The 26,855-nt window shown below is 42.3% G+C and overlaps 1 protein-coding gene across 4 annotated transcripts in view; it reads right to left on the bottom strand.

Annotated features, from left to right (window-relative positions):
* INTS1 (integrator complex subunit 1) overlaps window positions 1–26,855 on the bottom strand; it is a 71,528-nt gene that overhangs the window by 28,241 nt on the left and 16,432 nt on the right. For 3 of the 4 annotated variants that reach the window (XM_075179577.1, XM_075179576.1, XM_075179578.1), the window contains 20 exons: window positions 22,223–22,314; window positions 22,079–22,139; window positions 18,024–18,221; window positions 17,584–17,713; window positions 17,073–17,252; window positions 16,211–16,372; window positions 15,922–16,092; window positions 15,541–15,645; window positions 14,769–14,936; window positions 8,255–8,366; window positions 7,981–8,139; window positions 7,151–7,297; window positions 6,817–6,915; window positions 5,954–6,078; window positions 4,714–4,968; window positions 4,028–4,187; window positions 3,015–3,155; window positions 848–1,028; window positions 520–643; window positions 12–142 (listed from right to left, as the gene is read on the bottom strand). In XM_075179577.1, the coding sequence (XP_075035678.1) occupies window positions 12–142; window positions 520–643; window positions 848–1,028; window positions 3,015–3,155; window positions 4,028–4,187; window positions 4,714–4,968; window positions 5,954–6,078; window positions 6,817–6,915; window positions 7,151–7,297; window positions 7,981–8,139; window positions 8,255–8,366; window positions 14,769–14,936; window positions 15,541–15,645; window positions 15,922–16,092; window positions 16,211–16,372; window positions 17,073–17,252; window positions 17,584–17,713; window positions 18,024–18,221; window positions 22,079–22,139; window positions 22,223–22,314 (2,901 nt within the window). The remainder of the gene's footprint in view (window positions 1–11; window positions 143–519; window positions 644–847; window positions 1,029–3,014; window positions 3,156–4,027; window positions 4,188–4,713; window positions 4,969–5,953; window positions 6,079–6,816; window positions 6,916–7,150; window positions 7,298–7,980; window positions 8,140–8,254; window positions 8,367–14,768; window positions 14,937–15,540; window positions 15,646–15,921; window positions 16,093–16,210; window positions 16,373–17,072; window positions 17,253–17,583; window positions 17,714–18,023; window positions 18,222–22,078; window positions 22,140–22,222; window positions 22,315–26,855) is intronic. The other variant, XM_075179579.1, reaches the window with a different exon arrangement.

Below are 26,855 nucleotides of genomic sequence, written 5' to 3'. Positions count from 1 at the left end.
GTAACATTCACCTCTGTTCTCGATGTTTGCTTAATAGGATGCCAATGCACTGGTGTAATGTGCTCCAATTTGACTGATGTGTTAAAAGGGCCAGGAGGTAGGGTCGGAAGGAAGGAGCCTGTGATCCTGAGGAACCTTTTACCTAGAGAGCATAATAAGAATAAAAAGAAGAATGAAAACAATACCCATGGATGTATTTCCCAATTATGATTTCTTTCTTTCAGAAAAGTCACAAACCTTAGCTTATGAATCACATTCTTAGACAGAACCTGTAGCAACTAATCAGACAAGTGGTTTGATCAGTTATATACTGGACTGACTGACTGAATGTGGCTTATTGGTTACCATGTGTTAATACATGTGTTCCATTGGCATAATGGCATAAAACACATTTCATGGTACCTTACAGTGTCACATGTATTTGTATATACTTACCATAGTCTACAGCAAAAACAATACATTTTGTCTTACTCCAATATAGTAATAATTCTTCTGTAACTATGTATTAGGACACTGTACCTTGTTCCATGAAAATAACAGCCTCTGCTGCAGGTCGGGACAGCTACTAATAACTTCAGGATCTAACAAGTCCAGCCAGTCGATAAGGAGTCCAGAGGAGTGTCTGGCGCGAGCGGCTTCAGAGCTATAAAGACAAAAACACTCTCCTAGTCACTGTCCATAATCTCCAGCCAACATTATTCATGTTCTGTGGGGTAAACTTCAAACTGTTTCTACACAGTCTAACCTTTCTTATTGGACAGAGGAAAAAGTTATCATTGGAGAAACGATGGAACCTCTTCAGACGAACAGTAACAGTGGAGAACACAGAACAATGAAGAGGACGTACCTGCTGTTCTCACTTCCCTTCTTCACTGGCGCCTCTTCTCGCTCCTGCAGCAGTAGAGAGCTCACCACAGCAACCGGGCCTGTGGAAGTAAGCCGTGATGTGGTTTCTATAGTAACCGAGAGCAGGACGGTCAGAAACTCTTCCAGGTAGGGAGATTTTGCTTCAATCAGTCCTTGGAGTACTAAAGACAGTGAGAAAGAAAAAAATTAAATAAAATGTAGCAGTGTTGCCATTCTAAAATTAAGGAGACAATACATTGAAATCAATCTTTCCCTTGGCAGTAATATGCCAGTTTCCACTTATCTTGGGCGTGAGCTATATGTGAGATTATGACTGAATTAATGCGACCATAAACTAGGCTGAAATTAGCTTTTTCCATATAATGATTTTAGCAGTTGACTTCTTAGCTCTGCTTATTGTTTCATATAGCTGTTGTAAATCACTATTGCTGTCACTGGTCAGAGAAGGATTTATTTTTAGGACACCTACAGGACTGCTTGTTCTCTTGCTAGAAACTTTAAACCTGCTCATGGGTCTGTGTTCCTCTAACATGACACTTTAGCCCGGTGTTTTTCATCTATTTCCCCTATAAAAGGTAGATCTAGTATGGGGGAGACACTTATACAGGTACAAGGGTCAAAGTAAAATGGTGTTTAAACAAAGGAATTTGACAAGGAACAGATTTACCTACTGTAAGCAGTTTATCACAGCGACATAACACCGAGATCACCTATTTATTGAAACTCTCTCTGTTTGTCATTCTGTCCTATAACGTTATTCCCCGCCTCCACCACACAAAGGACACTAACCTAGCTCCTGCTAGTCCCATCCCAGAAAGCACAGATACTCCTGCCATGGCATACAGTATTAGGTGCCTGCAGAGGCTCTGTCACACTCTTAAGCATGCTGGCAGAAATCTAAAATATGTCACCCAACTTTGTTCACTACAAAACTGCTCTCCACAATTGTAACCTATCCCTCTGTGCGCTATACAAACCAATGTACATCTCTTGTTAACTCTCACTTCTCTAAACCCCCAAAGCCTCTTTTCTACGGTCTATTCTGCCAATCTCCAACCTCAACTCACTCACAGCTCAAGACATAACTGATCACTGCAAACAGGATTCCCTCCCAGCAGCTTCCAAACCCTCTTACTTCACACTCGCTCCTCTCCTCCTATCATACCACTACATGAGGAAATTGCTAAATTACAATCTAACTTTTATTACCTGTCCTCTTGATCCTGCTCCCTCAACTAATGTACTCTACATATCCAAGTCCTATGAAAAAAAGATGTTTAGTTAACCTCTCTCTTACCAATGGCACATTTCCAATCGCCCTAAAACATGCTCTAATAACCTGTATTCAAAAGTAAAATCTTACTCAACACTACCTGTTACCAATCATCTTAAAATTCTTAGGGGGAGAATCAATTCGGAGCGAGATGTCTCTGTAACGTACACAGACACGTCGCGCCGATGTTATGGCAGGAATCTTCGCTCGTTTTTTCTCGCATCCGATTGAGGTGCGCAGAAAAATTACTGGAGATTCCTACTGCAATGGGCGGCAATGTACGTAGCGGACATCATGGTGATGTCTAACCCCCTTACAACGATTGGTATATATAACCATTTGACACTTCCTGTCTGAAAACCAACCTACTTAACCTTCAATAATCAGGTTTCTATCCACGACACTCCACAAAACCTAGTCCCAATAAACTGAAGAATTGACTGTTCAAAATGTAACACTCCACACTTTTCAATAACCACAGTTTCAACCAGCTTGTCCATACCTTGCGTTTCTCTGCTTTTACCTTTCTTCCCTTGAAAAGCTAAGCTCTACTTTAAGTAAATGCATATAAGACTAAAGGGTATTTTACTCAATAACCTTTAAAGAAAGCATCTCTGGGAGACCTACCAGTTTTACATAATAAGAACCATAAAACATTTTTTTAAATACTTTTTATTTTGGTCCATGTAAGTAGGCACCATTCCTTTGACACCAAGTCAAGTAGGGGAAGCATTTAATTAGGCACTTGAAATACGCAACTCTTATGAATATTAGCAAAAACAAAAGGGTGGTTGGGACCATGAAAAACGCCATACACAAAATGACAGACACGACTATCTCCATATAAACATTTTATGATTGGTGTAATGCCTACCTTTGCTGATCAGTTCAGGTTCCACGTTGCATTTATCTCCAGACTTCAGAGTAGTAATGATAGCACATAGAGTGGAATTGATCACATCTGGTTCTCGACAGAATGCCAGAGCTTCTGCCAAGTGCAAAAACCCACTGCGCACTACAGGAGAAAGGTTAAAGAACAGACTGTTAATGGAAATTTACACCCAATTTGGATCTACTTATGGTGGATAGAGATTCAATGTTGAATTCCTGACAAAACTGAAACTATGTGGAGAATACATACTGAAGAATGGGTCGTATAAACATAGTACAAAGAACTAAAATAATAAACTATCAAACCTTAGGAAACAAACCTAACATTTAAAACAGACAGGATAACAAGTTACAAGTGAACTAGACGGTTCAGGACGATCTTAGGACTGTTGATGTTTTGCGCAACTGTAAACATTTCCCAGAGAGTGAGATTGGTACAAGGTTTGACAATGTTCATATATTCACGATATTCGGGTACCTAGTAAATTGATAGGTTACATTCTCAAGAATAGTATTAGCTTGGCCTACAAAATTATCTGGCTTCCAAGTATAGCTGACAGATGCACAACACATCAAAATATACAAATAAATATCAAATTAATATATAGGCGCAAAATTCTTAAAAAAGTGTCCACAACATATTTGCCCCATTCTGCATTTGTCTGCAAAATTTTGCATGTTTTGCTAATGCAAAACTGGCTTTAATTGTTTCCAGTACTATCCCAACCACACCAGGACTGACACTAGTTGTCCCAGCAATATTCAGACTAAACTTAAAAAGAAGCGACATGAAAATTTACAAATACAGTGTGGAATGGCAATATATGGAATGATGATATAAAAATATACCACTAAAACTAAAACATTTCTTCTAATTCGCTCATCTCTACAAACAAATAAAACAAGAAACAGCGAGTGCTTTAATTCATTAAAGTGTGCCACAAACCAGTTAAGAAACAATAAAATGATACTGATCTCAACAAATTAAATCCATACCATCACTGATGCGGTGCTTTGATGAATACTGTGCAGCAAAGGATTTGAGCTGCGCTCGCAGTGGCCCTTCCTCCACACCCGGGCTGTCCAGCCACTGCAGCATTTGCATGAGTACTTTGAAGAATAGAGATGAGAAAGCGGTATCCTGGGGCACACATCGCTGGAAGCAAAATAGATGGGTATATATTCCAATGATAGGCTTCTGTGTCCTAACTTAGGATGCACATTTTGCTAGATCTTTATTACATGTTACTTAACAAACATCAGATGTGAAAGACATTGAATTTAGCGCCCTCTAGTGTCATATATTGCTGCCTAAATTGAATGAAGTTAGAAGTTTGAAATTCTAGTCTTTTTTGTTTATTAAAAATACATGGAAATGTTACATCCTGCATGCCCCCAAACCCATATTTTAGGGTTAGAAAGTGTTCTTCTGAATCCCAGACTGACAAACCCCAATCTACATATCTTCATTTTTGCTAGGGGATCAAAAGAACTCTGTTCTGCAATCTAGAATCATAGGGAAATCATAACCTGGCCATACATGAATTTTACAAATCTTCATATGAACCAACAAATTAAATTCTAAATTTGGTAAATCGCTACTTAACTTACAAACATTACAAAATGCAGTTTAAAGGTGGACTTCAGTTTTCCTTGAAACTGTGGTACAAAGAATTACTCACCTGGTACTGATAGAGCTGCCTCATTAATGGGCAGGAGATGAAATGATTTCTATGCATAGCCAATACCAGGGCCCCACTGTGAGGAGAGCTGAGCAGAGCTGCCACGGCTTGCAGCAGGCGCACTGCGATACCAGTCAGCTGGGTGTTCCCCTGTCGGATACGAGCCAATTCCTGGCCTAGGGCTTGCTGCAGGGCCAAGGATATGGGCCTCGGATTGGAGTTCTGCCATCTGGGGTCGGGATTTAGGGGGAAGAGCTGAAAGGGTACAAAGCCCAGTACATTTGAAAAGGAAAGCTGCACATTTTTTCCCCCCAATTACAGCTATACCTAATATAATTGTTGAACCAACATAAGAGCATTGCATATCTTTCAACAATGGTAATTTATTTCTAACTGTAGCGGATATACCATGATTATTATTATCACCATCATTAAGTGTAAAGCATTTTTTGTGTCCTCCCAGTTGCAAATACTTTGCAGCCGTCGCATTGTAGACGTTTTCATAGAGTTGTTAAGTTTACACGCTTAAGTAGGACCAATTTGTAGTGTAACCAATTTAAAAAGAACCAGTACGCTTTGCACAAAACCGTGTTTGTATCTTTAAAATACTATTAATATATATATATATATTATATATATATATATATATATATATATATATATATATATATATATATATATATATACATATACATACACACATATATATATATATATATACACACATACACACACAGAATAAGTACAAACAATAGCAGCTACAGAGGCCGCATTTCTTATAAAAAATTAACCACTGCCTACACCCACTGAAGACTGCAAATGTGTGACCAGAGCCGTAACTTAAAATTCTAGTGCCCTGGGCGAGAAAGACAAATGCCGCCCCCCTAGCCCTCAATTTTAACCAAATTAGAGTAAAATATTCCTAAATTGCGCCCCCCTTCAGCGTTGCGCCCTGGGCGGTCGCCCTTGTCGCACAGCCCTAGTGTGAGCTGACCAAATACTCCAGAGAGCAGACTGTAAGGACTCCAGTTATCAGCGATGTCTTTAGTTCCTCCTCGATGGAAAGGCCAAATATTGCTTTAGCAAAGTAAAATGGCTGCTGCTGTGCAGAACTGAAAATAAATTTTAAACTATTAGATGCCACCTGAATGGTCCTCCTCTCTCATTTGCATTGCCAGTAGAATTAGGACAGTTGTACCAGCAAAGATGGAAGGTATGTCTAGATGATATGCCATTTTACCTGTAGGAACATTCCAGCCAAGTCATCTTCTGGACCCAGTACTGGGATCTGAGTGAGACCTCTGGGTCGCACCTGTCCCTGGGGTGCTTCAGTGCTGGGCTTCCTTTTCACAACGTCCGTGCTCTCTACAAACCCGAAGACAAGATGATATAAGCCCTCGGAATCTCAAGTAAGAACAATCTGTAGCCATAACTTGCCAAGAACATTCCCTTTAAACCTTGAAGAAGCAGTTTCAGAAATGATTGGTGGGCATAAGACAATAAGACACACTGTGGTATGATTAAATCTGTCTGATGTAGCCCTAGGGACATGCACAGCAATTTCACTCATGTTTGTTATATAAGTAAAGAACAAAATTAAAATTCCAAAAACATGGAATAAGCCTTTACTGACATAAGGGGAATATTGGGGACATTGTATTAAAAAAAAAAAAAAAAAAAGTCCAAATATTCAAGGTTCTTGGTAAAAATACTCAGCCATAGACAGGAAAAACGGTGAGAAATCAATAATAAAAAAACCTGATTACATAAATACACAGCTGAAAAGTACTGAAGAAAAATAAAGCAATGTATTTAGCAAAAGTTGCAAGTTCCACTTTAAATGGTTAGTAGAGTACAGGTTCGTGTTCTGCGACATTTCATGCATCTTTTAATGCATTAAGGCATAAGAATATAAATACAAAGGCTATGTAGCAGATGGCACATGAATCAGGTTGTAAGAGAGAATAGAATTGCAATGTTTCTGAGAACGGGCAGAGATATTTCTCGCAAGATAAACTACTCAAATGGACATACATCCGAACATGAATGGAGCCCTCTGTGTGGTTTCATGATGAGTGAGGAGGTGTATAGATTTCCACCTACCTCGTCTCGCTGGTATCAAAGCTGTAAGCAGACTATGGAAAGTTTGGCCCCCTGTAGCACCTCTCTCATGTTGAACCTCCACAAGATGAGCCATGTAATCTTTAAGAAGGATAAAAAAGGATTTATTTCATCATATTATTATATTCTTCTACTTAAAAGAAGTGCATGTTCTATTACTGCAGTCTAGAGAGACAGACATGAATATACCATTGGCATCTTACTATCCGATTAGATATATTTCCATCTTTGCTTAGACTATTTTGAGGAGTTCAATATACAAAGAACCGCAGCATAGTACACAAACACTATTAGTGACACAGATACCAATACTCACTCTTATCCATGATGTTTTGCTCCAGTGATTGAGGCTCATGGGACACAGCCTGGTCCAGATATTGCAGCAATTTGCTCATACTGGACACTGGGATCCCAAAAGACTGGACGAAAAGCAACAGCTGTTGGGGCTCTAAATCGCGTAAAGCTGAAAGCATAAAGGAAACATATCTGGTAGGTTGCTAGTAACATGTTACCTACAACATAGAGAATACCTACATTAAAGACATTCTAACTCGCTTTTCATTTTCACTTTGTATTTGTCTGATGTAAATATCATACGATTCATGGATAAAACTTGTCACATTGCAGTAATCTACATAATTTATACAGAGGCAATGCTCATGTAAGGAAAGCTAAGCTTGTTATGCAGAGGGACATTGTTTTAGTCTGCTTTATAACCCCATTTATCTCTTCCCAAAGACCTCCTAATTAGTCTTCATTATGTGTTCTTCATGTTTTAGAATCCTCTCAATACAACAGCCACTGCCATCCCTGCACAACTCCTCCTTGGTGGATTTCCGATAGCGAGCCCACCAACAAGACACAGAGGAGCAGCCAATGTCAGCAACGGCACCCAGCAACTTCTTCCCTTCTGTTTCTTGCAAGGTGCATGGTCAAGTGCAGATTGTATCTTCTGACGTGAGGAGTCATTCCCCACCTCCCTCAGAGGTCAGTCCTCCGCTTTTTGAGGAGGTCAACAGAGAAGCAGCTAGGCATTCAGCTCCCAAGCCTGCCGACAAGCTGTCAGCATTACAGGCAAGGAGCCACCCAGTCGCAAGTGACGGGAGCCACTATGCTTCATTTCCACCACAGTAGAAAAAAACGTACCAGCATCAACAAGACGTGGAACCTCAGAACGAATCATTCTGAGTTTCAACCAATCAGGGAACAATAAGGCTTCCTCTGAAGTATCCACCAAGAACGCTGTGGGAAGAGGTTTCTTCTCAGGAAACCAAACATCCAGCAAGAAAAAGAAGTCACTTTGACCTGTCACAGAGAAAAGGGAAATAAAAAGATTATATATTTTTATACACACATGTAAAATACATACATTTAGAGGGTTTAAATATCTAGACACTTTACGGAGAACTGTAAGCCTTACCACGAGGCGGTCCAAGAGTCAGCAGAATGACCATGGCGTGGACGACCAGTATGTGCATTGTGGCAGTTTCTCCGCTAACCCAGCGCAAGAAAACCTGGTCTTGTGGATCAGACTGTGAACAAAAATAAAAGGAATTTATAGTAGTGTACAAATATAATAAACAGAGAGAAAAAATGAAAAAGGTCAAGTTCACGGACATAATATGCAACTTCAGACTACATAAGTATTAGAATCCTGACTCCCACTGGAAATTAAGAATCATGTAAAAAGGTGACAATATAAATAAGTTACAGAGAAGACAATTCAGTCTTAATATGAAGGATTACTTTTGTACTTATTATGAAATCCTTTTCTCCACGGCTGGGTTATATTTTATCCTATGGAGTCATGGTACTTGGGAAACTGATGACTCCTCTGCCCCAAACTTTTCCTACTGCTCAGTTTGCAACTAGCCCAGCAAGGTGACATGAATAAGATGAGCAGAGAAGTAGAAGTCTGCTTCCTAGTTCTGGATGTCTATTTATATGGAATACTGCTAAGAGGTAATTCTTAAAATACCCTTGCTTTTTGCTTTTACCCCTTTTATCACAATGATTCACAAATTGCTTTTCTTAGTCTCATTTCATGGCATGATCTTTAGGACTGTGTCATCTTTCACCCCTCCACCAACACACAAATTTGTTCATATTGCACCTGCATTACTCCACTCACCTCTATTTAACACCCATGAACTGTTGTCCTATTTATTATCTCTAACAAGTACAGCCTCCACCTGTCGCCAGAAAATAAAAGGCCACACATCTTACAATCCCCTTGCCTATCTTTCGCTCACTCTGCTTCTATTAGCTGGTGATATATCACCTAATCCAGGTCCCCCACACTCCTCACACACACATACATCAGAACACTACCGTTCTATAGCAAACCTCCAACACATCACCTGTCTACCCTCTCTTCCAAAGTCCTTTAAATGTGCCCTTTGGAATGCACGATCTGTTTGTAACAAACTTACCTCCGTTCATGATCTCTTCCTCTCAAAAAACCTCAACCTTCTGGCAATAACAGAAACATGGCTCATGCAATCAGACAGTGCCTCACCTGCAGCACTTTCACATGGTGGCCTCCATCTCACCCACACCTCCAGACCTGAAGGCAGACAAGGAGGTGGGGTTGGACTACTTCTCTCCCCACAGTGCACATACACAGTTCTACCAAATGTCCCATCACTCACGTTCACATCTTTTGAAGTACATGCTATTCGCATTTTTAATCCATTCTCCCTACGTGTTGCGGTGATCTATCGTCCCCCTGGAGCACACCAACAATTTATTGAGGATTTCTCTGCATGGCTCCCTCACTTCTTATCTTCAGACATCCCCACCATCATCATGGGTGACTTCAACATCCCCATTGATAACCCACCTTCCAAAGCTGCTTCCAAACTACTCTCTCTAACATCCTCACTTGACCTCTCCCAGTGGATTGAATCATCTACTCATAAGGATGGCCACTGCCTTGATCTTGTTTTCTCTAGACTATGCTCAGTTTCTAATTTTATTAATACACCCTTCCCCCTCTCGGATCATCACCTTATCAGCTACACTCTCACCCCCACTGCTCTAACCTCTCTACTGTCTAACTCTACCAAGCCTCCTCATACTCGTAGAAATCTTAATTCTATTAATCTTCAACAATTTTCCACCTCTCTCCAACACCTTCTCTCCCCTATCTCTACATTCTCATCCCCTGAGATGGCAGTACCTCATTTTCACCTAACCTTAGCAACGGCCCTTGATCAAGTGGCTCCAGCGACACTTCATACTACACGTCGACTTCGATGTCAACCGTGGCACACCAAAGCAACACGAAATCTTCAAAAACTGTCCCGTAAAGCAGAACGTCACTGGCGTAAATCTCGAAGCTCTAATGACTTCTTCACATATACTTCTGTCTACCACTCCTATCGAAATGCTCTGGACACTGCAAAACAAACATACTTTCAATCTCTTATCTATGCTCAGGCTTCTAACCCCAAACGCCTTTTCAATACATTTAATCATCTTCTCAATCCTCCCACCCCGAACCCTCCATCTACTATCAGTGCTCAGGATCTTGCTACCTACTTCAAGGACAAGATTGATAAGATCAGACTAGAAATGGTATCCTCCTCCTCAACAAGCCATCAGCTCATTTCCTTCCCACTACCCTCTGACACCCTTTCTTCATTTGACCCCACAAATGAAGAGGAAATTTCTACGCTCTTCTTATCTTCCTACTCTACCTCCTGTCCTCTTGATCCTATTCCCTCGCAAATTGGTAGATCCCTGTCTTCTGTGTTCATTACACCTCTAACTCAAATCTGTAATCTCTCACTCTCTACTGGCATCTTTCCATCACTATACAAGCATGCAGTGATTACTCCTATTCTAAAAAAACAAAACTCCGACCCAAACTCTCTCTCAAATTACCGTCCCATCTCTCAGCTCCCTTGCCCCTCCAAGCTTCTAGAGAGACTTGCCTACACTCGCCTCACACGCTTTCTTTCCGCAAACAACCTGTTGGATCCTCTTCAGTCTGGCTTTCGTTCTCAACACTCCACAGAGACTGCGCTGACCAAGGTTGTTAATGATCTGATCACTGCTAAGACTGAACGCCATTACTCTCTCCTAATTCTCCTGGATCTCTCGGCTGCATTTGACACCGTTGACCACTCTCTTCTCATACAAACGCTGCAATCCCTAGGTCTTCAAGACACAGTTCTATCCTGGTTCTCATCTTACCTCTCTAATCGCTCTTTCACTGTTAATTTCTCTGGAGCCACATCTGCTCCGCTTCCCCTATCAGTTGGAGTACCACAAGGCTCGGTGCTAGGTCCTCTGCTGTTCTCTATCTATACCGCTTCTCTTGGAAATCTAATAAGTTCCTTTGGCTTTCAGTATCATCTCTATGCGGATGATACCCAAATCTATCTATCCTCTCCTGATATCTCGACATCTGTGTTGTCCCGTGTAACTGACTGTCTTTCTGCCATTTCATCTTGGATGTCCTCTCGTCAACTCAAACTTAATCTTTCTAAAACAGAGTTAATAATATTCCCACCCGCCAACAAGAGCATACCTGACATTTCTATCTCTGTTGATAACATGACCATAAATCCCACCCCACAAGCTCGCTGCCTAGGTGTAATCCTTGATTCACGCCTATCCTTTGTTCCCCACATTGACTCTATATCTAAATCATGTTACATACATCTAAAGAACATTTCCAGAATCCGCACATATCTCACACAAGACACTGCTAAAACCTTAATTCATGCACTAATCATCTCCCGCATTGACTATTGCAATTCCCTCCTTACTGGTCTTCCCAAAAACAGACTCAAACCCCTAAAATCTATTTTGCATGCTTCGGCAAGACTGATTTTCCTTGCAAATAGCTATTCCTCTGTTGAATCACTCTGTATGTCTCTACACTGGCTGCCTGTCTTCTACCGAATCCAATATAAAATACTTTTACTAACCTACAAGGCCATCAACAAAGCTGCACCAACATACATCTCCTCTCTTGTCTCAAAATATCTCCCAACTCGGCAACTCCGTTCTGCAAAAGATCTGCGTCTCTCATCCACCCTCATTACATCCTCCCATTCCCGGTTACAGGACTTTTTTCGGGCTGCACCCACTCTATGGAACTCTCTCCCTCGCACAATAAGACTCTCCTCTGTTCTACAAACTTTCAAGCGTTCTCTGAAAACCTACCTATTCAGACAAGCTTATAATATTCCTCAACCACCATCTTAACCTCACTACCTTTAGCCTGTTACACAATTTCACACAAGACAACTACCCCCGGACCAACATTGTTGTGTGACAGGATCATTTAGCTTATGAGTCACCCTACCTTTGCAGTCTGGCTGGGCCAAGATGCAAAATGTATACTTAACCTCATGTGTCAATCTCCCATTGTCCCATAGATTGTAAGCTTGCGAGCAGGGCCTTCTCACCTCTTTGTCTGTTTTACCCAGTTTGTTTATTAGTTTATTACGTTTGTCCCCAATTGTAAAGCGCTACGGAATATGTTGGCGCTATATAAATAAATGATGATGATGATGATGATGCCAAGAATAAAGACAGCGGAGATGGAGGGAACATGGTTTTCGGCCCAGGTCAAGGTCTGAGCCACCGCCTCCATTGCTCCTGCAGCCGTGATGCCCACGTCTGTTGACATAAGACACTGCTGTGAAGTTTTCAGACTAAAGACGGACCGGGTGGCCGTGAAGGATGGTCTGTGCGCCCTGTAAGGGCATTAACATGGCTTTCAGTTCCAGTATGTTGATGGGGAGAGAGGTCTGATGAGCGGACCAGAGTCCCTGAAGTCACAAATGAAGGACCAAGCCAGTTCTCCTGTAGAAGGGGCCTGTTATAAAGGGGATCTATTGCTCCAGAGGCTGAAGGGAGTACTGCAGCAACCACCGGAATCTCTGCAGCTGTACCAATGTGACAACCCCCTGCATCAGAGTAGCCGCCCATGCTGCGGTTTCCGTCATTGGTGGTGTATTAGTCTGAGCCTGCGCTGCTAGGGTAACCCCACCGTAGTCAGTACAAAGCGCCCAGGGGTACTGTTGTTCAATGGGTAATTTAATTTTACAGTTGAAGCAAGTATAAAACTTTGCACAAGGTGCTTTACCCTTGTCAGACATTTTATAAGGAACAGAGTCACAGAAATAAAATGTAATACAGGCAATCACACAAGAAATAGACAGAAGATACTAACTAATCTATGACAGAAGTCAAAAGATAGTATCCTTGCTAAGGCTATGTGTATCAAACAAAATAAATATCTATTGCAAGTAGTATTCTATTCATTATGCAATTTGCATCAAATAATTTTTCTAATACTACCCTATACCGTATTTCCCCATGTATAGGACGCTCCACTGTATAAGACGCACCTATATAAATCATGTGAAAAAATTAAGGATAAACATTATCCTCAATTTTTTCAGAGTATTTGTGCAGCTTATACAGAGGAGAGACAACGATATAGTGAATTCTGACTTACCCTGTCAGATGATTCCTCTGTCTGGTAAAGTCTTCTGTCTTCGCTCTGTCTGATCCTGATGCTGAAAACCCGATTAAGGTCCTCTCTACGATGTCCGGATATCCTTTCAGGACCTTAAAAAAACCTTTCAGGACCTTGACATCCGGACATCGCAGAGAGGACCTTAATCGGGTTTCCAGCATCAGAATCAGACAGAGAGAAGACTTTACCGGACAGAGGAGTCATCTGACAGGGTAAGTGCTACTACCCCTGTATAAGACGCACCCAGTTATTAGACCCAAAATTTTGGGGAAAAAGGTGCGTCTTATACATGGGGAAATACGGTATATTTATAGTGAGTTTAGAAAGTATTTTAATGGTACTGAGCCTTTCATAAGTCTAAGATGTCTGGAGCAGGAGAGGTCTGTCAGCAGCTCAGAAGTAGCACCTGCTTTTCCTGGGCAGTTGCTTTGGCGCCCTGGGAGAGTCCAAAGTGTCTCTGCAGGCGGGGGAGCTCTATTACCTTAGCTCTCTCCGTCCTGCACCTCTGCTTGTTTGTATAGCAATGGCAATTTACTGCTTCTTCAATAAGCAGTAATCGCCCAATCTTTATTAGTGTGGCCAGCCGCTGTAAGTAATAACCAAGTTCCCCCCTCCCTTTCTGAGGAGGGGACTTGATATAATCCAAGATGGGAGCCTCTGGTAGCTATTGATTACCGGCGCTCTCTACCACTCGTGGCAGCGCCGGTAATCGGCTAAGGATCAGTGCAACAGCGGCTTTATAAGCAGTCTGTCAGCACTGAGAAAGAGGAGATAATGTAAAAAGTCTCCTGCTGTCAGTGAGAGCTGTCCGGCTGTCAGTGTCTGATAGCTGTCCGGCTGTCACTGTCTGATAGCTGTCCCTTTCGCTAAACGAGTGTGCTCTGTGAAGTAGGACAGAGCACACTTCTGTAATGGAATAAAAAATAAAATGAAAATAAGTTAAATAAAAAAGCTTTAACTAAAGAAATAAACTATCTAGCATAAGTAAACCCAACTGCCTTGGGCACTCAACTAAAACTGAAGAGGCTACAGGGGGGTTGCAGAGGGAAGGTGTTTGTCAGCATTGATACATTAACAAGTTAACTAGTTAAGTGCCAAACTCCACTCCCCTCACACAACCCATGGTAGCAGTGTCCCCCAGACAGGATGAAAGCGAAAACCAAAGACTACCTCCAGCTGCAAAGATGGCCTGTGTTGTGCTCATGAAAAAAAGTTGCCAACTCTGAGATATGCTTATTAAATATATGGTACACTATACTTTGAGAGGGGGTTTCTAGTGATCTGTTATAAGCAAGAACAAAGTACAAGGTTTGGTTTACTCTAAACAGGAGTTGTTTTTCAATACTCAAATATACCCAAAGCAAATATATTTAATAACTATATTTCTGATACGGCGGAATAAAGTGAAAAACACAAATTGTGACATACGTACCCAGTTATACCCTTCATCCCCCTCCTTGCTCTTTCGCATGCGCCTGACATAGCAAGTGAAGATGGAAAGCAGGGCAGTTAGAACAGCATTTGACTCGGAGCAGTAAGACAGCTTGGAAAAAAGGTGGCCCATTATTGTGGAGCGTTCCACTGTCAGACGAGCCACATCCTGCAACACAAGGATGAAACTATTAATCCTGGCCCACTGAACAGATCCAAGGAGAATGAAAGTCAGCTGATGTCCCCAATGTTTCGGCACACAGTCACTGCAATCATGTGGTCAAGTGGATGCACAATACAATAGGTTATCTTGAATTATGCTTCATTACTATTTTTTGGTGGGTATTACTTTAAGGTGTGTACTACAGTTTTTATCAAATAGGCAGGCTAACTTTTGCTTTTAACTAGTTCTCAGTTTTCTTAAAGTACATTAACATTTATATTTAAAGAATAAAGGGTTTGAATACCTTTGTTTGTACATGTTATGTGTGCAACAAATCTAGTCCTATGTAGAGTAATCCCAGCCCCCTTTGAAATGACTCTTCAGATACTCTCCTGATTCTGGCTAGTGATATTATAAAGTAAAATAATATATGGGTGATTGCCTTAGGCCAAGCTACCTTGTTTATGTTTATTCTTGTTTTATAACTTGTCTTCGTTGATGGCTATTTTGTGTTTATGTCAAATTGAAAAAGAGAACTTGCGTATTTTAATTATTTTTGTTTTTATTTTATTTATTTTTTTACACACACACACACACTGTATACTCTCACCAAGGCAAGTTCATTGTGCTGTCCTTGGTATTCAACTGGGGCATGCTGGGAGAGGTACACAAGATAGGCGCTGATGGTTTGTAAGTCAGTCTCCATATGAATAGCCTGTAAAGAGGAACAACACAGAAAAATTTTAGCCACCATCAAAACACATAGGGTTTAAATTAAGTTGAACAAAAGAACTGTGTGCTTTGTGCAGAAGTTAAAAAAGCATTTTATACATAAAAAACTCAATTTGCATTCAACTTAACATGAGCCCCAAAGATGGTAACAAAAAAAACAAAAAAAAACTTCACCTGTTTACAGTCTCTCTGCTGTATGCTATTATTTGCTACTTGTGCAAAAAACACTTAAACTGAATGAGTTACTTTGCTTTCAAACCTGTTGTAAAGCCACTGCCGTGGTTCCTTGGACACTGTCAAAGAGAGGGAGTTTTGGCAAATCTCTAAGCAGCCACTGGTACCCAGGAATCAGTTCAGAGTCTTCATCCATGGGTTGGTCCTTCTCCTCTCCATCCTGCAGACCACCTGCTGTCAGCACCATGGAGAGACCCTGGGAGAAATAGACCAATATGCAAACTGGACCAAGGACAAAAACTGCTCTATGACATTGTGAGGTTTTTACATTCTAAACAAACAAATAACTATGTAATCATGTTGTTTGTTTTTACCTTCATGGCCAGGACTCGCGAAGAGACTTGGGGCGAGCTGAGGCGTCGCAGGAAATAATCAAGCACTTCGCATGTTGTCTGCTCATCAGCTTTTGGCCCCAGAAGCAAATCCTGAAGCCGACTGAGAAGCTGCCTCTGTTTCTGCTGCCTCTGAAACAGGAACTGAAAACTTATTCTTACATTATCAGAAACAAAATAGCTTATATCTAACCTATTAATGAAGTTATGTCTTTGGAACATTACAAGCACATTTAACTCTTAGGAGTGCCCAACATACGACTGATGGCTGCCTGAGAGCAGGAAGAGAAAGTAGAAGAAATGTGTCATGTGGTATCACTACCGTGCGATCACTAACAGATGATTAGTCAATCCCTCTGCCAGCACTCAATCTATACGGTTAATTTTAAATAAAAGAGGACGGTAGGGGTTGGAGTGGTCATGTATGTTGTGAGAACCAGACCTATATGGTATCAATACACTCACTTAAAGGGTTAAGACATACGTGAAACACATCAAAATGATGCAAAAATCTTGAGCACTATGATACTTTTTATATCAATGACATTGACAATTGCAAGCGTTTGCACTTATATGGTGTGACTCCGAACATACATTACACTATTCGCATGCATGTAAAACACGTGTAAAACTACCTCTAACAGAATGTACCTGGAATACACTTTCAAACTCATCTGTACACACATTCTAGTTCCGACTCCAGGTAATATGTCTGAATAACTACACAAGGCCTATATAATGTATTACATATTGTACCTCTCTTCCTGCAGATCTTTATAGAATACATATTATACAGAAATAATACAAAAGATAATACTGTGAAAATGTAGATGTCTCTGCTAACCTGAAGTTTCTTGGTTCGCTGTTCCTTGCTCTCGTTCTCCTCGTCATCTTCACCTGTTGCAGACTCATCGGCAGCATCATGTAGAAGGAATTCACACAGGCACTGCACGGGCAGCACATCCAAGGACCCTTCACTAGACTGCACTAGGTCTGCCAGCCAGGGCATAGACTGTGAGGATGCCTGAAATACCAAGTAACATTGATTGTAGAAAGAACTCCTATGCATGGAATTAAAATGACCAATCACATTACGCATCTCTATATTCTGTGGCAAGAGGAAAAAAAACAAACAGGTATGAATTCCACCTTTAGCCAAAATATTTTTTTGCAAAACCACCGGTAGCTTTACACTCTATATTTGTTACATACTATCTCTTGTAGACAGTTCTAGGTTAAGGCTCATAAGCACTGTAGAACTGCTGCATGCATCCTAGCTTCCTTATATTGTATATATGAGAGATGATACTGTCAGCATAAAGCGGCTTGATGCAAAGCATTCTGTGAAAACATACCTGTCTCTGAATGATATTGAGAAGGAAGTCAGGATTGCGGCTACGACAGAGGAGGTGTCCAAGACGTAATGACTGGTTCAAGGACTTAACCTGCTCTATGGCATTCGGTGGTGGCCGGCGAGGAGGACCCCTGCAAACAAAGATGTAGGATATTTTCATAAAGGATGTGATTTAGAATTTCAAAAAAAGAAATGCAGTCAAGTACACTATTTTTTATTATTCTAAAAGTATACAATGTTTACTTGCACTGCTGGACCTTTTACAGAAATTATAGATGCACTCACAGAGTCTGTAAGTTCAGAAAAATAAAAAAAAACATTATCTAATACAAAAGAGCATTGCCCATACTGAAAGGAGGACAGGTGAAGGCAGGGATACAGACACAACAGCAGATAGTAATCCCATTGCTCCAAAACAAGTAATGAAAACTATAAACTTACTGTGGGTCCAGAGTGGTCAGCTGGGACAGCAACAGACTGTTACTTTCGGTTATGGTTTGTTTGGTGGAGGCTGCAGCCAGGTGACTCTCAAATGCTAGAATTTCCTGCTTCTCACGCTGAGAGATTTGGAGTTCTCGGTTAATGATTTCTGTCCTTGTCTCTTCGTCAGTCACCGTGCATGGTGGAAATGAGAAATTGCTGCAGGAGGTGCAAGAAAACAACCACAGAGTAAATGTTAGCAAAATTGACAGGTAATGGAGTGTGGCCAGATAGGCAGCTTTATCCACATATGGTGGTCTTGGTCCAAGATCATTTTATTCTGGAATACAAGACTATAATTGGAAATGTTACTGGACTAACCCCTAGGCTGTCCCTCATGCTCTTCTGTGCCTCCCATACCACACAGATGAATCTTTGGCAACCCTTAAGTTACAAATATCCTGTGCTGTGAAATAGCAAATTGCTTGCACTTGGTGGCGTGGACCCAGAAAGAGAAGCTGAGGAGGGAGGATTAATGCTTAGTATTCTACTGCTGAAGAGCTGATGGGAGAAGTCAGTCACCGCCTGAGTCAAGGACTTTGTTGGGTCTTGCACCTCAGCGGGAGCCCCCACTGGTGAGCAGACACCAGTCCACCGCCACGCACACTGCACAGAGCACGTCCTGGCCAAACCGTGCACATGGTAACTCCGAGTGGTACTTTCAGCAGGCAAAAACCTTTACCGCCGTCCTTCCTTCAGGCTAAGCCCTGGAAGTGTTCTGCTTACCAGACACAATAAGAAAGAGGGAAGCAAAAAGACAAGAGAAAAAAAGAAAACCATTTTTTGTAGCTTAAGAAGGATGTGGATCTGCAATACAGAGACAGGCCTGTCAGTCTAGCTAGTGGATAGACAGCGAGAGGGAAAGAGTAGAAAATGCACAACCCTCTAACAAAGCTTACCACCCCCAGACTAGACCTGGATCTGCGTCTCTAGCTTTGTCGGCCTTGCAAAGTGCGAAGCACGATGAGGAGGAGGTGCTGTGCAGAAATTGCACCTTTTCCCTAGGGTCTAGCAAAACAAGTAAGCTGCCATCACTTAAGACAGTCCACTAGTGTCAGGGGCTAGTGAAAATTGCTACCTTCTCCAGGTGGACAAGAAAGCCACCTAACTGGAAGCAGCAACTTCCAGTTCGCGATTTGGTGCTGATCCACCCACCCGATAGCTATCAGGTACGGAGAACCTGGTCATTAGCTGTGTAAGAAACCAGGCCCCCTCCACGGAGGCAGTTCAATGCTGGGAGCAGGCAGGTGGCACCAATCATGGTACCTCTACTGTCAGCTCTGTGTACCCGCCGCCCCTATGGTTGGGTGGATGTCTGACTATCAAAACAAACTTGTCATTAAAAATAAAGGCTATTGTCGAAGTCAGCAAATTGGATAAAGTCATTTCAATTAAAATCAAGCAAACTTGGTTGTCTACGGCGTAAAAGGGCACGCTACAGCGTAAAAGGACGTACGCAGCTGCAACACGTGGCAGCAACAGTATTTAGTCTTTTACCATACATTCGCACAAACACGCATACTTGTAAAATAGTACACATTAATGGTAGTTGCAACACATAGTCAGTTATGTCGAAATATAGTAGTATTTATGTGTTATAATATAAGTTATATGCACATTAGTGAAATATATGGAACAGGTTGAAGGAATCATATCATGTGTGGTATCATAATAAACCTCTTAACATTTGCTACTGTTTGGTTCACTCTGCGAAGGAATCGCAGAGTGCGTACACAAGTTATGAATGATAGGGAATTATGAACTACTTAAGACTAAGGAATCTTGGCGGGAAGAGCAGAGCATACCCCCTGGAGAGATGACCCCCTCCTTTGGATTCTTTAGGATGAAATAGCCAATGATTGACAACCCCTTGGACCTTCCTGAAACCTGTACCAATAGAAGCAAGCTATACCATCTCCATTGTATTACTGTATTTCTGTGTGCATATAAGCAGCAGCTTCACATCTAGTGTTCAGACATCTTGTCCTCAGACTTCAGGATTGAATGACTGCACACTGGATCCAGAGCGCCTGCGATAAGTAACGGCTGTACTTATTATTATTTCGCTTGAATTATTCTGCTACTTTTTGAGAATAAATCTTTGTGCTTTGGAAACACAAATCGAGGTTCGACAATCGTTATTGGTTAGCGACAATACGCACTTAACACTATAAAGAAAATAAAGTTGCTAAAGCAGGTATTAAAAATGAAATAAAATAAGTCCTCCTCCTTCAGGCACTAAATAAAACTAAATTGCTAGCAGCCAATGGAGGTCTAGAAGGGGAGGAGCGTGAACTTTTGTCGGTTAACTTAAAGTGCCCAAGCTCCATTTCATGGCACTCTATACCCCGTGGTACTCCACTGTCCCCTTAGAAGGATTATGAAACAGAAACAATCACCACAAAAAGTAAACAGGATCGACACAAATAGCAATATATTGACCTGTCAAACATGACATGGGCTACAGTTAATAATGAAATTAACATAGGTATAATCTGAAAAATGAAGATTATAGGCTTATTTTCAACATTTTGAAAATGTGCTCTGTCTCTTATTAACTATCCAGACGTTAGTATTCATTAAAAGTAACAGACAAAGAGCAAACATACCTATGACATAACCCAGGAGTTGTTAACCTATTGACTATGACCTGAAAATAGGTCTCTTTGGCAATGCACAATAGTTTAATTTTACATGATTACTGGAAAAGACTGCACTCACATCTTCAAGTAAATCCTGCTTTGGGGTGCCCCACAATAGCTTTCATTTCCATAACAGCCAGTACATACTCAAAAAGTAGAGAGGGCAGTCGCCATTTAAGTGTGTGTGTGTGTGTAGTTCCTCTGTGGCTTCTAACATACTATGGTTTTACAGTAGGGGACATCCCATTGATCCACATATGAAGTTTGGTTCGAAGCCCTCATGGGGTCAATGATGATACTGATATATATTTAAACTTATGAGTTCATGAGTTTGCTTCCCGACTATGGCCTTATCTGTGTGAAGTTTGCATGGGTTTCCTCCGGGTGCTCCGGTTTCCTTCCACACTCAAAAAACATACTTGTAGGTTAATTGACTGCTATCAAAATAGACCCTAGTCTCTTTCTGTTTGTGTGTGTGTGTGTGTGTGTGTGTGTATATGTGTTAGGGAATTTAGACTGTAAGCTCCAATGGGGAAGGGACTGATGTGAATGAGTTCTCTGTACAGTGCTGCGGCATTAGTGGCGCTATATAAATAAATGGTGATGATGATATGCTCTGTGGTTTTATTTACAATGTTATGTCTGCCCCCCATTATGTAACCACCTGTACCCCCTCTTTTTTGTATCCCCCTTCCCAATACTTTTAAAGGTCTATTGAAAACTTTTAACCCATGCTTCTATTAGTTTTGCAAGGGTTTTTTTTTTAGGTTTTTTTTTCAATGAGTTTTTTCTTATTTATTTCAACCAGGTGAGACCTTGAAGAATCATTAAACGCTCAAAAGGGTCTATTATGTTGTTAACATTAACATATTTAGAGTAAATGGTATCTAGCAGTGCTGCTACTATTAAAACCAGTTTCCAGGGCCTGCTAGCACTAGTGCAACATCACATGGCTGCCTTTAATAACGCATTCTGCCCAATGGAATCTCTGTCCAAAGACCAAAGCGGACGATTAGTAAGATTGCACACTCAGAACCCATTCAAAATCTTTAATACGCAAATCTTATTTCCCCATCGTTTAAATCCCTGATGCACCCACATTGACAGGAGAAGTAATAATGACTTTTGGAATAACGGTTCTACCTTATTTGAGACCTAATGAAAAGTATTGCTGGAATTTATGGTCCGAGCAAACGTCAGATTACGAGTGTCCCAGTTTTTCATTTAAAAATTGTGGGAGCCCTATCCTAAGACTGTCACTAAGAGCTGTGGTCAATTATGTGGCTATAGGTACAGACAGGAGGGTGTGTACCTCTGTGACCAGGATAATTACTGCACTGTAATAAGTGTTTGTTATATTAAAGCTCTGCTTACTTTGTCATGACCATTTCCATAAGCATCTTTAAAGTTGGATATTCTTCCCATGCGGCCAAACCTAAAACAGACAAAACAAGAGATGACGGCATCACAACCATATTTAAGACCAATCCATGTCATGACAATAAATTCATCACTTACCAATGTTCTCTGGGTTAAAGGCAGCTACGACAAGTAACAGGGGCCATGCCTTCCAGTACAGTGTTGAAATCGCTAAGTTAGGAGGCTGATATCTAAATGAGGAGAGGAGTAATCCATTAAAGGCGCAAGATAATGAAACATTACTTAAGCAGTGATGCCTGGTCTGAGAGAAATTTTTTAAAGGTTACCAATCAATATATTTTCACTGCAATTTGGTGGAAGCAGTTTCATATAAAGCTTATTTTATAGTGGTCATAGTCAAACAGATCACATGTTAAAAAGAGGATTTTTATACTTACGATAAATCCGTTTCTCTGATTCCATCTGGGGGACACTGCTACTATGGGGTTGTATGAGGGAAGTGTGGAGTTGGCACTTAACAAGTTAAACTTGTTTAATGTATCCTTGCTGACAGAATTCCCCCCTCTATAATCACCGGTAGCTCCTCAGTTTAATTATAAAACCCCAAGGAAGATAGGCCAAACAACCAAAGACCATACAGCAGAAGAGCAGAAGTGAGAGAACGGATTTATCGTAAATATAAATATCCTCTTTCATCCTATCTGGGGGACACCGCTACCATGGGGACGTTCTAAAGCAGCCTCCCTAAGGGTGGGACCGCTCCGACAGCCCTGCACGTAGAGCACTACGGCCAAAATTGGCATCTGTAGATGCAAAGACATGGAATTGAAAACATTTTGTAAAAGTATGCACCGAGGACCAGGTGGCTGGTCTGCAAAGTTGGTCCGCTGAGGCCCCATTTCTTGCTGCCCAAGATGCCCCCACCGAACGGGTGGAATGGGCAGTAAGTCGACCTGGCACAGGCCGGATAGCACTGATGTAAGCCTGCCTAATGGTTGCAATGGATTTGTTCGAGGCTGGCCATCCTCTTTTATGTGAATCAAAAAGGATAAATAAAGAATCTGTGCGTCGAATGTGGGAGGTCCTCCTCACATAAATTCGGAGCCCTGACCACATTTAAACTCTCCATCGAATTTTGGTCTGAAGACGATGCCCCCGCTTGAAACACTGGAACCACAATCTCTTGCTTCATGTGAAATGCCGAAACCACCCTCGGTACGAACGAAAGAATAGTCCGTAGAACTGCTCTGTCCTTGTGAAAAACCATATATGGCTCACGGCAAGAAATGGATCCTAACTCTGCGAGCCAATGCAATCGCCAGAAGGAACACTACTTTCCACGTCAAGAACCTTAGATCTGCTGAATATTACGGATCAAAAGGAGGCCCCTTATGCATAACGAGCACCAGGTTGAGATTCCAATGTGCGGTAGGCGGGGCATAAGGTGGCTGGATATGCAAGACATAGAAACGTACGAATATCCGGAATGCCCGCCAATCGAAGATGAAAGAAATCTGAAAGGACTGATATTTGTAATTTTAAGGAGCCCAACCGGAGACCTGTATCCAGGCCATCCTGGAGGAATGCCAGGAACCGGGAAAGACGAACGGACGATGTATGACAAGGCCGATTCTCACACCATCTGATATAAGTGCGGCAGATGCGGTGGTAGATAGGAGCCGAAACTGGTTTACGAGCTCGCAATAACGTGTTCACAATTCTAGGAAAGAATCCTCTAGACCGCCAAAGGCTGGCTTCAACAGCCATGCCGTTAAAGTCACCCGAGGCAAGTCCTGATGTCGGAATGGACCTTGGAGAAGGAGGTCTTCTCGCAGTGGCAGACGCAGTCCTTGACCTACTGCCATCGAGATAATGTCTGCATACCATACTCTCCGCGGCCAAGTGGGAGTCACCAGTATCACTGCGAGTCCCCTTGCCTTACTCGTCTGAGAACGCGGTGAATCATGGGTATAGGGGGAGCACAGATATCCCAATCGGAAGTCCCAGGGCATTGTCCTGACGTTGACGGCTACTGCCAGGGGGGCCCTTGCGCAGAATCTTGGGACCTTCCTGCTGTGCCTCGACCCCATGAGGTTCAGGTCCAGGAGACCCTATCTCCAAACCAGCGACTGGAAGACCTCCGGATGGAGTGACCACTCCCCCGGTATTACTGCATGACAGCTTAGATAATCTGCTTTCCAGTTCTGGATGCCTGGGATTAACACCGCTGAGAGTGTGGGAACATTCTGTTCCGCCCAAGCGAAGATCTGTGCTGTCTTTGCCATTGCTCTTCTGGTTCCTCCCTGTCTGTTGACATAAGCCACTGCTGTGGCATTGTCGGATTGTACCCTGACCGGAAAACCCCGAAGTATGGTCTGGGCACCCTGAAGGGCCATTAGCATGGCCTTCAACCCCAGAATGTTGATAGACAGGGAAGACTCCTGAGTCGACCAAAGGCCTTGAAGCCGTAAATGAAGGGCCACAGCCCCCCAGCTGGCGTCTGTGGTCACTATGATCCAGGACCACAAGGCAAAGGACCTGCCTACCGCCAGGTGATCCTGGACCAACCACCACTGAAGAGACACCCTCGCTTTGGAAGACAAGCGGATCCTCTGGCATTCCAACTGCAGATGGGAACCTGACCACTTCGTTAAGAGGTCCCACTGGAAGCAGCGGGAGTGAAACCGACCATAAGGAATTGTCTCGAAGGGTGACACCATCTTCCCTAGGAGATGCATGCATACGTGAATGGTTGGCCTGGGAGTGGCCAAGACCTGTGTAGTTACTTCTCGTAACGTCCTGGCCTTGTTCTCCGGAAGAAACACTTTTTGTTCCCTGGTGTCCATGATGAGGACCAGGAAGGTCATCCGCTGGCAAGGAATCAATTGAGATTTCTTTAGGTTTATTAATTAACCATTCGTGGTCCTCCAGGATCCTGATGGTCATAGCCAGGTGCTGTTGTAACAGATTTGCTGATGTGGCCTTGATGAGGAGGTCTAAATATGGTATTCTTTTGACCACTCTGGACCAAAGACACGCTGCCATCACAGACATGATTTTTGTGAAGACTCTGGGCGCTGTGGAAAGGCCAAAGGGGAGTGCCCGGAATTGATAGTGGGCTAACCCCCCCGTAAATCTGAGAAGTGACTGATGTCCCTCTCAAATGGGGACATGAAGATAAGCGTCCTTTTATTGACGCTAAAAATTTGTCTGCCTCCAGTCCATTGATTACTGTTTGGAGGGACTCCATGCGCAAATCTGTCCACCCTTTGGTGTAGATTTAACATTTTTACATTTAAAATGGGTCGGAATGATCCATCCGGCTCTGCGACCAGAAACAGTCACCTGAAAGAGGTGACTGCCGCTAAATAGAATGATTTTAAATGAACCTCTACCTTGCGGTCACTGGCATCCTGCAGGGCCTCTGTTCCCTGAAACGGAAGCGTAGTATGACGAGCTAAGCGAGCTACTGGAGTGTCAACTTTTGGGATCTGTTCCCAGCGGGCCAAATCCTTCTCCTCTAGAAAATTCAGTCAAGCAAGATATAACTTGAAATAGATACAAGTATACAACTAATCTATGACAGTAAAAGTTGTAACAAGCAATAGGAAAAAGGATGTAATATGGCTAAGTAGAATACAATATATTTTTAAACTACTTGCAACACATTTCAACTAAAAAAAAAAAATTATAATATATATATACCGTATATACTCGTGTATAAGGCAACTTTTTCAGCACATTTTTTATGCTGAAAAAGCCCCCCTCGGCTTATACACGAGTGAACTTACCTGTTCTCCGGTCCCTCAGCTCTTAACTTCCGCAGTGGAACGCATGTGCGTTCCACTGGCAGGAAGTTCGGCATTTGGAACGCAAACTTGCGTTCCAATTGCCGAACTTCCTGCCAGTGGAACGCACATGCGTTTCACTGCGGAGGTAAGTAAAAGGCTGAGGTGGAAATTAGGAAGCTTAAGTAGCCCTACGGAAACTTGCCCGGTGAAAAGCGTTGAACGCTGTGAGGAATGTACCAGATGCAACTGGCTACACGCGTCTTCGCCACCTGCGTCCGGGGAATGCACTGTTCTGCCCACATGTGCTTGGACGCATGATCGACTATTGTCGTGAGAGGCCAGGGAGAGGATCATTTTAAGTGACCACCCCCCAACACTGGGACATCTACAGACCGTATGTAATACTTGATTACTAGATGTTGGATATATCTACTTCTAGGAACAATCACTGTTAGAATTTCCTTTCTTGCAATATAATTGTGTGGAGTTTTCCTCTTTATTGAATCAATTAACACTTGTAATTGGCTGTCTTTTTGCTAGTAGTCTTCCTGGGCAATCTCTTGGCGAGCAGATGGGGAAGTCCAAGTATGCCAGAAGAGGTGGGGGAGCTCTATATTCGTAGCTGCACCCACACAGGTTTCCTGCTCCTACTATTTGAATAGATGCTGTATTCTATATTTTAACAGGCCAACGCATCTTGTTCCTCCGTTTTTTTGTGTTCAGTCACTGACTGAAGATTCTGCAGCTCCCACATGATTCCCCCCCTCCTTTCTCCGAGGGCGAAACTGCCCCGCGAGATAGCGGCCGCCAACACTCCGAGTACCGGCTCTCTATGCATGTCAAAGCAGCGCCGGTGTGTCGGGAGGCCGTCACTGTGACAGCGGCTTCATTAAGCTACCCGTCACACTGTAAACACTGCCAGCGCTGTCAGTGAGAGCTGTTCGACTCTCACAAGACAGTGTAGTGTATCTGCTTAAAAA

Source organism: Mixophyes fleayi, chromosome 7 (assembly GCF_038048845.1).
Source record: "Mixophyes fleayi isolate aMixFle1 chromosome 7, aMixFle1.hap1, whole genome shotgun sequence".
Classification (NCBI taxonomy): domain Eukaryota; kingdom Metazoa; phylum Chordata; class Amphibia; order Anura; family Limnodynastidae; genus Mixophyes; species Mixophyes fleayi.
Note: the sequence above shows the minus strand (reverse complement) of the source record. Positions and strands in the feature narration are given on the sequence as shown.